Source organism: Pongo abelii, chromosome 7 (assembly GCF_028885655.2).
Source record: "Pongo abelii isolate AG06213 chromosome 7, NHGRI_mPonAbe1-v2.0_pri, whole genome shotgun sequence".
Lineage (NCBI taxonomy): Eukaryota > Metazoa > Chordata > Mammalia > Primates > Hominidae > Pongo > Pongo abelii.
This window is the reverse complement of record NC_071992.2, coordinates 155,154,388-155,167,056: the sequence shown is the minus strand read 5'-3', so window position 1 is coordinate 155,167,056 and position 12,669 is coordinate 155,154,388. Positions and strand designations below refer to the sequence as shown.

The window sequence follows — 12,669 nt, the reverse complement described above, 5'->3', positions numbered from 1 at the left end:
AAATGAACCTGTCTGTGGCTTGCTCACGTTGCTTTCTGAAAGGTCCCTTTTCATTCAGGGAGGCAGGGACTGGCCTCGTTCCCCCAAAGCAGGCTCCCAAACATGATTTTTGTTTGTTTGTATATTACATTTTAATCATTTTAACTTTAATAAGCAAAACCCTTACCATTACCTCTTCCGAGAGCTTTCACATGTTTCTGTAGATTTGTTTGCTGGTCAGCTCTCTCTGTGGGCCCTCTGCTCCTTTCCTCACATGGTGAGGACATAAAAGTGGCATTTGGGGTAACTGAGGCTCTGGGCACACAGGAGCGTGGGTTGCTGTGCAGCTCTGGTGCTCGAGGGAGCAGGGGTCTTATTTCAATCCCTGTGTAGCGGAGAGTGGGGTTTGAGGAACTGCCCCGCAGCAGGGCTGGGCTGTAGAAGCCAGAGGAAGCTTGAGACTCACATCCAAAGCATGTGGCTCAGCAGTGATTCAGGCAGAAGGCCCAGGCATGTGGGGGTCACACGCTGGCTGTCACCTGGGGGTGCAGTCAGAGGTGGAGCCTGTCCCTGGCCTGGAGTCTGAAACAGGCTTCCAGGCATCCCGTCTTCCCTCAGCACCCACAGAGTGCCTGGTGCAGGCCCTCCATCAGGGTCCCAAGAGTTTAGCGGGCAACACCTGCCAACACATGGCGGATATTTACGTAGTCAGCTCAACACACGGCTGCAGGTGTGCAGTGCTTTACTCTCGAGCTGGGGCAGAGGTGGCCTTTGATACACGTTTGCTAAATCAATAAATGAATAAGAGATGAATCCTTCAAATCACATGTCCTACGGCTAGATCCCCTGTAAGGACAATGGATGAATCCAAGGTGTGGGACCCACCCAAAGGCCAGGAGCACAGGCAGAGCCAGGTTGTGTGAAGACAAGAGACAGCCATATTTGAAGGGGATATGGAGGCCAAAGACCCTTAGCGCCTTGGTCGTCAGAACCAGATCCAGTACCAATGTGGTCCCTCGGGGGGCAGCCAGAAGCCGGGATCAGCCTGGGAAGGCGGTGGCTTCTCCACTTGTCTGAATCCCGGGCTGGGCTGAGCCTGTCAGGGGCCTGTGGTGGTTCCGCTCCTGGGTCTGAGTTCACTGTTCCATGAGCCAGCAGTCCAGGAAAGTGGGTGTAAGTCACACAGCACTAATCTGAAGTACAAAAAGAATGTTTTTTGTTTGTTTGTTTTGCTTTGTTTGTTTGTTTTTTAAAGAATATATATTTTTTAATTGGGGGGCCTGTCCCCAGCCTCAGTGTCTGCAGCCAGGCCACACGTGGTGCCGGGGCTTTGCAGAGGCACCTCCCAGCACTCGGCGCCCTCTGCCTCATGAAGAAACATTGAAGACATTCTGAAGAAGTCCAAACCTATGGGTTTTTTGTTGTTCTTTTTTGTTTTATTTTTTTCTGAGATGGAGTGTCACTCTGTTGCCCAGGCTGGAGTCGGTGGTGCGATCTCGGCTCACTGCAACCTCCACCCCCCAGGTCCAAGCAATTTTCCTGCTTCAGCCTCTCCTGAGTAGCTGGGACTACAGGCACGTGCCACCATGCCTGGCTAATAAAACTATGTTTTAAGTATTTATTTTCTTTAATGTGCCAGAAAAAAATCCAAAACTACAAGCATAATCTCTGACCTAAGAAACCTACAGTGTGATTAGAAATGTGTGAAAAAGTGAATGGACGCATCCGTTCCCGTATTCTTGCCTCAGTCACGTGCCCACCCACCCACCCAGCCATCCAGCCATCCAGCCATCCAGCCATCCAGCCATCCAGCCACAAAGATTGGTATAAAAATCTTTTTTTAAAAAAACCCTTTGCTCAAGCATCTGTCCCTCAGAAGTCTTGCTGGGTTTCCCTGGACCTGTCCCAGAGCCTCTGCTTCTGTGCTGCTAGAACCCCTGTCCTCTTCACCCAGATGACCTTGGTCACCCACATGGCATTTGTTTGCCTTTCAGCCACCCACCCCCACACACATATGTAGACTCTTGGATTTTTAACATAACGCACCTTATTCACCTCTGGGTCTTCTCTGCCTGAGCTGGTACCTGCAGCACCGTCCGTGGCCAGTCCTCTGTTGACACACGGGTGAGCACTGGGCCCAGGTGAGAGACGATGCAGGAACCAAGATCGAGCTCAGCGTGCAGACGGCCTTCCCTCACAGGTGTGGACTGGGACTTTTTGGCGACGTGTGGATGGGTTTAAAGGATGTACTCCATGCTCAGGCTTAGATGAAGCCCTGGGAGTGGATGAGACGGCCAACAGGAAGCTGCCTGGACCATGTCACGTTAGCCAAGAAACGTCACAGGGAGAAAATACTCACTGAGGGTCCAGAGCAGGAACCGTCTCCATCAGAACAATGATCTCCACGCTTCCTGGAGGCTGAGGGGGCTTCGGGTGAGCTTCTGAGGTGCAGTGCAGTTGGCTTTCCCAGAGAAGCAAAGAGCTCTCCGCAGGCCCCGGGGGGCCAGGTCTGCCACTGGGACAGCTGCCGCAGCTACTGGAGCCTCAGTTTTCTCACTTGCAGGATGGAAATATTAATGTCTTCTCCGAAGCTGGTTGGAAGGTGGATAACAGGAACAGTGTCCGGTCCGTAACCGACACATTCACAAACATTTATTACTTTTTCCCACTTGCTTCAAGAGAAATTCAGTCTGTACACACTCAGTGTTTTGTTCTTGCCAAAACACCGTTTGGAAGCAACAGGCTTATTTCCATGTAGTGTTGGACCTTTTGGAGTCTGGCTTTAAGACTTTTGTTCAGTCAAGGAACACCGCAGTTCTATCAAAATCCTAAATTATCAGACTTGGAAAGGGCTGTAGAGAAGCCGGGGGAGAACTCCTGACTGTGAAGCGGGGGAAACTGAGCGCAGAGGCCATGTGTTTCCCGTCACCTGTTATAAAGCCAGCAGGATCCAGAAACCCCTCATTCCCCGTTTGGGCCTTCCCGTCTGTGGGTTACCAGGCCTGAAGGTCAGAAATGCAGAATGCTGGCGTATTTCCCCTAGACTGTCTCCTTTCTGGTCGGGCCATAGCTCTACCTGCTGTAGGAGCTTCCTCTGGGGTAAGCTCAGGAAGAGAGGACCATCCCCTGGTGAGGTGCAGGGAGTAACAGCCACGCCCCCATCAGCCTCTGAGTCCCTGCAGCCTGCACCAGGTGACGCGGTCATGGCTGGAGCAACCCTCCACTGTGATCCTGGGGCCTGCCTTTGAATCCCAGCTCGGGGCTCTGCGAGCAGTGTGACCTGTGCAGAATTATTTAACTTCCGAGTCCCAGGTTTCTTCACTGCAGAGAGTAATTTTATCTACTTCATAAGGATATGATGAGGATTCCATGAGTTAATATTTACAAAAGGCTTAGAAAGTTTCTGGGCAGCATGTGCTTTATATATGGGGTTTGAGGACAGAGAGAAAGAGAGAACAGACATGGAGAAGGGGTGAGGATGAGCCTGCAGCTCTGAAGGTCAGCTTTGCACTGCCTCCGACTCCCTTGCTGATGTGCCGGTGACTCACAGAAGAGCTGGCTCCTCTCTGTGCCTCTGTTTACCCACCTGTCCAAGGAAGAGCCTGGGTTGCGTGATGCCGAATGCCCCTTTTCAGCTTTTGTATTGGTGGGTGCTTACAGTTTATTTTCTCAGGAACCTCTCTGATTTCTTACATCAGCAAGAAGAAGGTTTCCATCTTCTCTTGGAAAAAGCCCTTCCAGCTGCCTGGCCTTGCCCGACATGGGGTGGGGCAGTGCCCCAGCCCTGCCTTAGCAGAGACAGCCACCATTATCCAGCACTGAGGCCACCTCTAACAGCCCCAGGGCAGGGCGTTCTCTGTAAAGCGGGGAGACAGCCCTTCATCTGGGGGTTTTCCAGATCATGTCTCTGCAGGCACAGTGAGGTGACTGAAGGCTCTGGAGGCATGAGGAGGTCCAGGTGGCAGAGCCCGAGTGGGCTGTCCAGGGGTTGCTGGGCAAATCGTAAGGTGAATCCAGCCAGGCACAGAGAGGAGTGTACACACAAAAAGGGCCAAGCACTGGGCATTGAGGGCCCTGTTTCCATCTAGAAAACCGTGTCCCCCAGACAATGTTGGGTGGCTGTAAACATTCCAGTCCTGAGGCTCCCCAGGTGTCCTGCCCTGGCTCAGAGCAAGGAGGCGCCTCAAAATGGGAAGAGCGCCAGCCTTGGAATCGGAGGAACTAGGCTGTCACCCTGGCTGGGCCTCCACCAGTGCAGGTACCTTAGACAAGCTCTGGACCCCGCTGGCCTCCATGTCCATATTTGACATTTAGGGGTGGATGGTGATGCCTCTCCCAGTTAGTGGCTCTAAGGATCCAGTAAGTTATGAGAGCAAGTGCAGGGCTTGGCACCTGGTAGAAGCTCCCTAAGCAATTAACAAAAGGGAGTTGGTGTTTTGAAGGGACTGAAGCCACAATCCACCCTGCAGACATGGGCACCTCTGTCTTTTCCATTTTGACTCCCAACTCAGCCTTATAAAAAGTCATCAATAAGTCTCACCCCCAATTTGTGTTGCTTTTGAGGGGTTGGCAGTGTCATGCACTAGGTGTGACTGTGATAAGTATTTACTGGGTACCCGCTGTGTGCTAGGTGCCTACAGATGCCCGCATTCATCTTCACTCGGTTGCCTTTATGGAGCAGCCACTTGGCAGCTCGAGATCTCAGGTACCAAGTCCCTGGGTAGCTCCAGGGCTCATCCCGAGGCACCTTAGGATGTGCTGCTCCTAGAGCAGGGTGGTGGTGGAGTCCCCACCAGGAGGTCAAGGCAGCTCTTTGGGTGGAAGTCTCTGGGAATGGGCATCATTAGCTTGGAGGTGGCTGGGTGGGGGCAGCCAGGGTGGCTCTCAGCTCCTAAGATGCCATCTTCCCCCTTCCCAAGGAGACCACAGGGTGAGGGCATGGATTCCTTTGTTGGGTGAGCACAGTAACATAATTGGGTGGGTGGGAGCTTCGTGAAGACTTCTGTGTTTCATTTATCTTCCTCTCCTGAGGCCACGTTATGTGGTCCGAGTACAGCAGGGAGCTCACTGTTGAACTGTTGAGTTCACGTTGGTCAGTACAGTGCCTGCATCCATTCATGTCATGAGCATCACTGCACACCAGGCCCTGCAGGGGGTAGAAGACAAATCACATCCAGGCCTTGACTCTTAAACTCACAGCTTAGAGGGGAGGGTAAGATTTGCAAAGTATAGGACAAGGAGAGCCTACGTGTCAGGAGAGAGGAAGAGATGAGATGGAAACTGAGTTCCAGAAGAAAGAGGAGCCACTTCTGGAGGGGGCTGGAGAGACAGGAGATAGGGAGGGTCTTCGTGGGGGAGGCAGCATTTGAGTTGGGTTGTAATGGCATCCTCTCTTTTTTTTTTTTTCTTGAGATGGAGTCTCACTCTTGCCCAGGCTGGAGTGCAATGGCACTATCTCGGCTCACTGAAACCTCTGCCTCCCGGGTTCAAGCAATTCTGCTGCCTCAGCCTCCCGAGTAGCTGGAATTACTGGCACCCCGCCAGCACACCCAGCTAATTTTTTGTATTTTTGGTAGAGACAGGGTTTCACTATGATGGCCAGGCTGGTCTCAAACTCCTGACCTCTTGATCTGCCCACCTTGACCTCCCAAAGTGCTGGGATTACAGGCATGAGCCACCGTACCTGGCCATAATGGCATTCTTTTCCATGGGTAGTGGTCTGTTAAGTACCCAGAATTTCACCTATGTTATCTCACAAATTCGAACGAAAAAACAACAAATGAAGGGTACTTTACATATTCCTATTTAATAAACGAGTCCATTGTGATTGCCAGGGGTTTGAGCTCTTGTCAAAGCACAGGAAAGAGGAGCACCGGCATGTCTGTGCCACAGCGCACGCCCTTCCACCGCCCTCTGCTGCCTCCGGATGTTGGTTGGCGGAGAGGAGAATGGAATGTGGGCTTTCTAGAAAGAGGCCATCCTGTGGCCAAGCCAGGGGCAGGCTCGGGCAAGAGTGTGCTTCCGTGACAGTGAACAGTGCCGTGCAACTGCTGCTGTGGCGGAGAGTGAGCAAGACGGATGCGGAGGGCCCCGCGCTGCCAGGCTGAAGAGGCGGGTGCATCCTGCAGACCATGGGAACCATGGGGGGCTGGGAAAGGAAGGATGTCCAGAAATAGATTTTGGGGAGACCACTTTGGCAATGGGAGAGGCAATGGATTGGATCGAGGTCGGAGGCGGAGGGCCAGGAGGCTGTGGGGAGGATTTATGTTGGGTGTGCTGAGGCCCTCTCTGCATGAAGTACCACAGGGACACCTGGGCCGTCCTGCTCATCAAAGGCATGAAGGGGCTGCAGCTGATTTCTGGGGAAAACACTCAATACGTTAATTCAGTTCTAGCACCCATGTTATATGAATGGTTTATTGTATGTGAGGGAGAAGGAGAAGAAAGACACCACGTCTCTCCCTCCCACGCTGAACGTGCTGATCGGTAGCGAGGTTTAGAGTGGTCAGGCATGGGGCAGCCGGCGGTTTTCTGCTTTCAGTGGAGTGGGAGCGCCCTCTGCTGTCAGCAACTCAGAACCGCAGCAAGTGGCCTTGGCCTGGAGGGGCTCTGTGGGCTTTGCAGCCAGGATGGAGATGGCGGTGCGCTGTCTGGGGACTGGGTTTTCTGTCGTGAAAATGGGAACGATATCCCATACGATTGCTTGAAATGTCAAATGCGGTAGTGCCTATTTCAGCACTTGGTTCTCAGAGCAGAGGTCCAGTCCTCTTTCATTTGCATAAGCTTACACTTCCCTATTGATTCCAGATATGAGAATCAGAGTAGAGTTCTCCTGATACAGCTGCCTTTTTCCTTTTTTGTGTGTTTTGTTATCCTGGCGGGGAACTGGAGCCCCAGAAAGGAGCAGCCTCTCTCCAGGTGGCAGCCGGCCGTCAACTGAGTCAGGATTAGAATCCAGGTCTGGCTACTCCTGACTCAGTGCTCTCCGGGCCCTTATGTCCCCAGCACCTGTCCCTTCCCTCCTCTGCTGTTCCCCTGTTGCTGGTCCCTTCCAAGTGATTTCTTTGTCTTTCTTTCCTCTACCCCAAGCCCATTCCACACAGTCATCCTTTGTTTGGCCTGACTTTTAATGCACACCTTCCACGTGCCAGGCAGTGTTGTCAGCATCTCACCTAGATTAGCTCACGTGGTCCTTACAGCAGCTTTACTGGGTAAATATTAATATTATGCTGCTTATTTGTAGAAACCGAGTGACAGAGCTGCTAAGGAACTGGTCCAAGGTCACACAGCTGGAGCATGGGAGAGCCAGGGTTTTGATCTGAGTCGTGCGGTTAACCACCACCCATGCCCCCCTCCACCCGGGAGCCCGGGGTCTCACTCTCAGTCTGCAGGAGCTGAAGCCTGCACTCAGCTGCGTTTGTGTAGCCAGTGCAGTGCTAGCAAAGCTAGCAAACCCATGCAACAGCAGAAAGTCTAAGAGGAGGGCCTGCAGGGGGGCATGGGTGCCCTAGTGTGGCTTCAGGATGGGCCCACACTATGGCATGGTTCCACTGCCTGTCCCAGATGCTGTGGCGGGCATTTCAGCTTGAGACCGCACTCTGAATGCCACATCTTGTGTCTCTCTCCCTGTCCCTGACTGTGTGTGTCTCTCAAACTCTCTCTTCTGTCCTGTCTCTCTCAGTCTCTCTGCGTCTGTGTCTGTGCCTGTCTTAACTGTCCCTGTGCTTCTCTGTCTGTGTCTCTTTGTCTCTCTCCTGTCTGTCTGTCTCTGTCTTTTTGTGTCTCTCTCTCCCTCTGTCTCTCGCATCTCTTTGTCTTTGTTTTTCTGTTACTCAGTCTCTGTCCCTCTCTGTGTCTCTGTATCTGTCTCTGTCTCTCTCTGTCTCCCTCTGTCTCTCCCCCACCCCCACTCTTCTCTTTCTCACTTACTTCCTTCCCTCATGTATCCTCTCTCATTCCTCTCACCCCTGCTAATGACCACCCATCCGTCAGGCCCGCAGCCACATCCACCTCGCTCCTCTGTCACGTGCCGCCCAACAGTGCAGACTGCTGCCCCCAGGTCCAGCCAGGCCTTCTCTGTGCACCTGCAGCTGTCCTAAGCTGCAGTCAGAGGAACTCTTGGCTGCAGACTCCACTCATCTTGGTGTGCAAGTGCAAAGAAGTAAGAAACAGGGACTTGGGCAACAGGCACACTTGGCCTTGCTCTGAGGTCTCTGGGAGAGTCAGGTTCCGGGGTGATTGTCAGGTCCACGTCTATGCCAAATGTCACACTCGGGGTTAGGGTCCAGCCCATGCTGAGGTTCGAGGGGAGTGGGTGGATGAGCAGATAGCTGAAAGAACACTCGGGGGCATAGGCAGGTGAAATGTGGTTCTACTCAGCAGCTGTCTCATCAGCAGCTCACTCACACTAGCTCTCTTACACTGTTCTCCCATCAGCAGCTTACTCTCACACTGTCTGCTCCGTCTCGGCTGCTTAGCCTGGTGGCTCCTCTCTGCTGAGAGGACATACAGCTGTGCAGCTGGCTCTCCCTGCCTTCAGGGTCAGCAGCTTCACTCTTTCTCTGGGCACAAGCAAGCCGAGCTGTGACCTGGCTCCCCGCTGTCTGCAAGAGAGACAGCTTTGGCTCTCTCTCTTTCTCTGGGCGTGACCACACCTGCACAGTGACAACAGGGCAATTATATCTTTTACAGACAATAGTGGCTTAGGGCCAAGGGATGGCCTTCCCATGTTGTGGCTCCATAGCTGTGTTTCCATTATACATGGAATTGTGCGCCTGCGTTCGAAACTCACTGAGTCACTCAGGCCTGGACGTCCGCCTCAGCCTATTCCTTGACCAAAGCACAGCCATGTTCCTTACAGTGCTCTTTAGTAGGGTGGCCTGTCACAAGGAAGCGCACTCAGGACTGGAAATCAGGAGACCTCGATTTGAGTCCTGGTGCCACCACTAAGTTTCTATGTGCCTTTGGACAAGGTGCACCCTAGGGCTCCCAGTTTCCTCATCTAGAGGTAGAGGGTGAGAGTCCACAGGCTCGGAGACCCTTGTCCACTCACCAGCCCGGGCCCCGCAGTCCCTGCAGGGACTCTGCTCTGACCCTCCCCCTCCAAGGCAGTAGAAAGAGACCAAGGATGAAAGGACAGGAGGGCCCATTCTGGCGCCAGTGACAGTACACCTAGCTGGGGTGAAGTGGCTTCACCTCCTTCTGCCTCCATTTCCTCATCTCTTGTTGGTGCTTGGGCCTGCCAACCTCACAGAGTTTGGAGGAGATGATATAGTGATAGATGTGGAATCACTTGGCAGAGACGATACCCAGGCAGCTCTACTCACCATTCGCCCCAAGTGTCATGTGATGGAAAGACTTTTTATTTTTATTACTTTTATTTTGTTTCGAGACAGAGTCTCACTCTGTCGCCCAGGCTGGAGTGCAGTGGTGTGATCTCGGCTCACTGCAACCTCCGCCTCCCAGGTTTAAGCGATTCTCCTGCCTCCTGAGTAGCAGGGACTACAGGTGCCCGCCACCATGCCTGGCTAATTTTTTTGTATTTTTCAGTAGAGACGGGGTTTCACCATGTTGGCCAGGCTGGTCTTGAACTCCTGACCTCAGGTTATTTGCCTGCCTCGGCCTCCCAAAGTGCTGGGATTACAGGCATGAGCCACTGGGAAAGCCTTTTTAAAAGATTAGTGTATAATTGTGATTAAAAATACATGTGTACATCAGTGTTCTGGAATTTTAAAATAATTTCTGAAAGATAGAAGACATGTAGGATTAAGTTTATGTAGATGCAAGGCCAGGGGCCTGTGAGCCGAACTGCAGAGCCCAGAGAGAGTTGGGACACCCCCAAGTTCACATCAGTGGGTATGGGGAATGGGGGGACCCTGGGGCAGGTGTCAGTGATTCACTGGTTTCCTGCACTTGGAGATGCAGAGTCAGGCAGCCCCTGCCCCAGTCCCTGCCTATCCTGGGCAGTAGGAAGCCTCGGTATTTGTTTCCAGATGAGGGGAGAGACGCACTCCGCAGGTAGCCAGCAAGCACAGGGAGGGATAGGAGCAGCCACACAAGGAAGAAAACCTTCGTCTGCATCCCACCCGCGGGAGGCTCCCCCTGCCCTGCCATCCCCAGAGGGAGAGGAAGTGAATAGAATCAGTGTCCACCAGTGGGCGGGCACCCACGGCGAGCACAGCAGCCACGAGCTGAAAACCAGGAACCTGCAACCCCTGGAAGAAAAACAACATCCTGAAAGAGAGGAACCAACCTCAAACAGAAAAAGCAGCAAAGAAATCATGACTTGGGAGATGGGGTTATAAAGAAATAGAAGGAGAGTTCAACATAATTTGTATATATAATCTTCCAGTCATTCAGTAAATGTCAGCGGGGCCCACACTGAGGCTCCGGGATAGCAAGAACGAAAAGAGTGAACGCACCTCCTGTCCTCGTGTGACTGGGGAGGTGCGTGTGCAGGGATAATAGATGAAAATTGAATTAAGGGAGATGAGGGAGAAGAAAATGAGACCACGCTGCAGCTGAAGAGAGCCTCTCATTTAGATGAAAAGGTCAGGAGGGGACACTGAATCTGAGCCCCGAAGGGTGCAGAGGAGGCAGTGGAGGGAATAGGAGGCAGGGAAGGCAGAAGCGGGAACAAAGTGGCTGTGTCTGAGGAGCCTGAAGAAGGAAGCCGCGGCTGCTGGGGTGCAGGTGGGAGACTGTTCAGATGAGCCTGAACCCACCGTTTGGAGTGTCTGCCCCACGGAGTTCTTGCAGCCCACCTGGAAGAAGGACCCCAGCTGGGAACACTAGGCCTGAGTTAGCCCCGGACTTGAACACACCAGCACCTGGGAGTTGGCTCAAGAAAACCAGGGCACAGCTAGGGGAAGACGATGGCACTTACTCACTACCTATCCTCAGCAGGAATGTTTTCAGTGGACTTGGTCATAGGGATCTTTTTCTTTTTTTTTTTTTTGGAGACAGTCTCACTCTGTCGCCCAGGCTGGAGAGCAGTGGCATGATCCCAACTTGCTGCGGCCACTGTCTACTGGGTACAAGCCATTCTCGTGCCTCAGCCTCCCAAGTAGTTGGGACTACAGGCACACGCCACCACACCCGGCTAATTTTTGTATTTTTAGTAGAGACAGGGTTTCACCATGTTGGCCAGGCTGGTCTATAACTCTTGACCTCAGGTGATTCACCCGCCTCAGCCTCCCAAAGTGCTGGGATGACAGGCGTGAGCCACTGTGCCCAGGCTTTTGTTTTCTTTTTTTTTGAGAGTCATAGCTATCTTTTGAGGAAGGGGTTATTATCATCCCCAGAGTAATCAAAACACTCTCAGAGAGGTGAAGTGACTGCCCGAGATCCCACAGCTAGTAAGACAGTCAGTCAGCTCCGTCTAAATGTAAACAGATGAATATGCAGATGGTGGCTTACCGCTAGCCAGCAGTTCACTCTGACGCCTATGTTGAGTGCTGGGGACGTGGTGCATGCTCACACATGTTTACTGGACAAATGAATGATGCATAAAATACACCTGCAATTTTATGAACTGCATTACAGACCCCACTCACCCATGGCTTTGTTTGACCCCCGTGAAAAACCGTGAGGTGAAGAGACTGGGTGGCTCACAGAAGCCACATGGCCATCTCTTGGCCACAGATTTGAAAAGTGAAAAGCAGAGAGATGACTCTAGTTGTTCTGACCCTTGACCTATGTCCCTTGTCCTCCAATACACATCCTGTCTAGGGCTGGTGTGTGTGTGTGTGTGCATGTGCATTTGGCACCTTTTCCCCACCCTCCTTGTCCATGACAGTCACTGTGGGGATGTGTGCTGGGCTGCTGCCTGTGGTCACTAACCTCTTTATTTCTCCATTTTCCTTCTTTTGCCAGGGAGAGCGAGGCCTGGATGGATTCCCCGGGAAGCCTGGGGAAGCAGGACAGCAGGTAGGTGGGTGCTGGCGCTGTTGGGCTAGGTTTCATCAGCGGTCAGAGGATGGGGATGAACGGACCCCACATAAAGTTCCACAGAGCCTCAGCACCTGGGCCTCCTCCTTGCTCAGCTGGAGGCTGCAGGAGGCTTAGGACCAGACCCCAGCCGTGTGGCCTTAGGTTGACTCTGCGAACCCCAGAGCTGGAGGGATCCCACTTGAAATCCATTTTACATCAGGTAAGGTGGTGTGTTATCATAATGTAAAGGCCTCTGACCACGCGCACGTTTTCAAGGTGATGTGTGTAAGCAGCGCTCATTGCCTTCTTGTCCCCAGAGGGCAAGATTCAAGACAGCCCCAATGCTCCTCAGTACAAAGCTAGTTAAATAAATCAGGAGGCATCGACACAGAGAATGCTATGCGGCTGAGGACATTTATGAAGAAACTCTGGATGCACTGATGTGAGAGATCTGCAAGACATGTGGTTCAGTGGAAAATAAAGAAAAGTGTTGGGAATGGTGTGGGGGAAAATGCATCTGGTGACTTACAAAGACCGTCTCTAGAAGAATAAATAAGACAATGATAACCTTGTTGCTTGGCTGCCCCCAGAAGAGGACTTTAAATGTTTATGCACTTCAGTTTTGAACCATGTGAACGTATCATCTATTCCAAAAGAAACTACATTTACGTATTTAAATTTAAAAATTAAAATGAAATAAAACCTAAAATCATATATTCATATTAAAGCCAATTAGTAAAATGCTATGTTGCATAGTGT

The 12,669-nt window shown here is 52.1% G+C and overlaps 1 protein-coding gene across 4 annotated transcripts in view; it reads left to right on the top strand.

Moving 5' to 3' along the window:
- COL22A1 (collagen type XXII alpha 1 chain) overlaps positions 1-12,669 on the top strand; it is a 337,498-nt gene that overhangs the window by 143,163 nt on the left and 181,666 nt on the right. For all 4 annotated transcript variants that reach the window (XM_063726825.1, XM_054518874.2, XM_054518873.2 and 1 more), the window contains one exon: positions 11,854-11,907. In XM_063726825.1, coding sequence (XP_063582895.1) covers positions 11,854-11,907 — 54 coding nt within the window. The remainder of the gene's footprint in view (positions 1-11,853; positions 11,908-12,669) is intronic.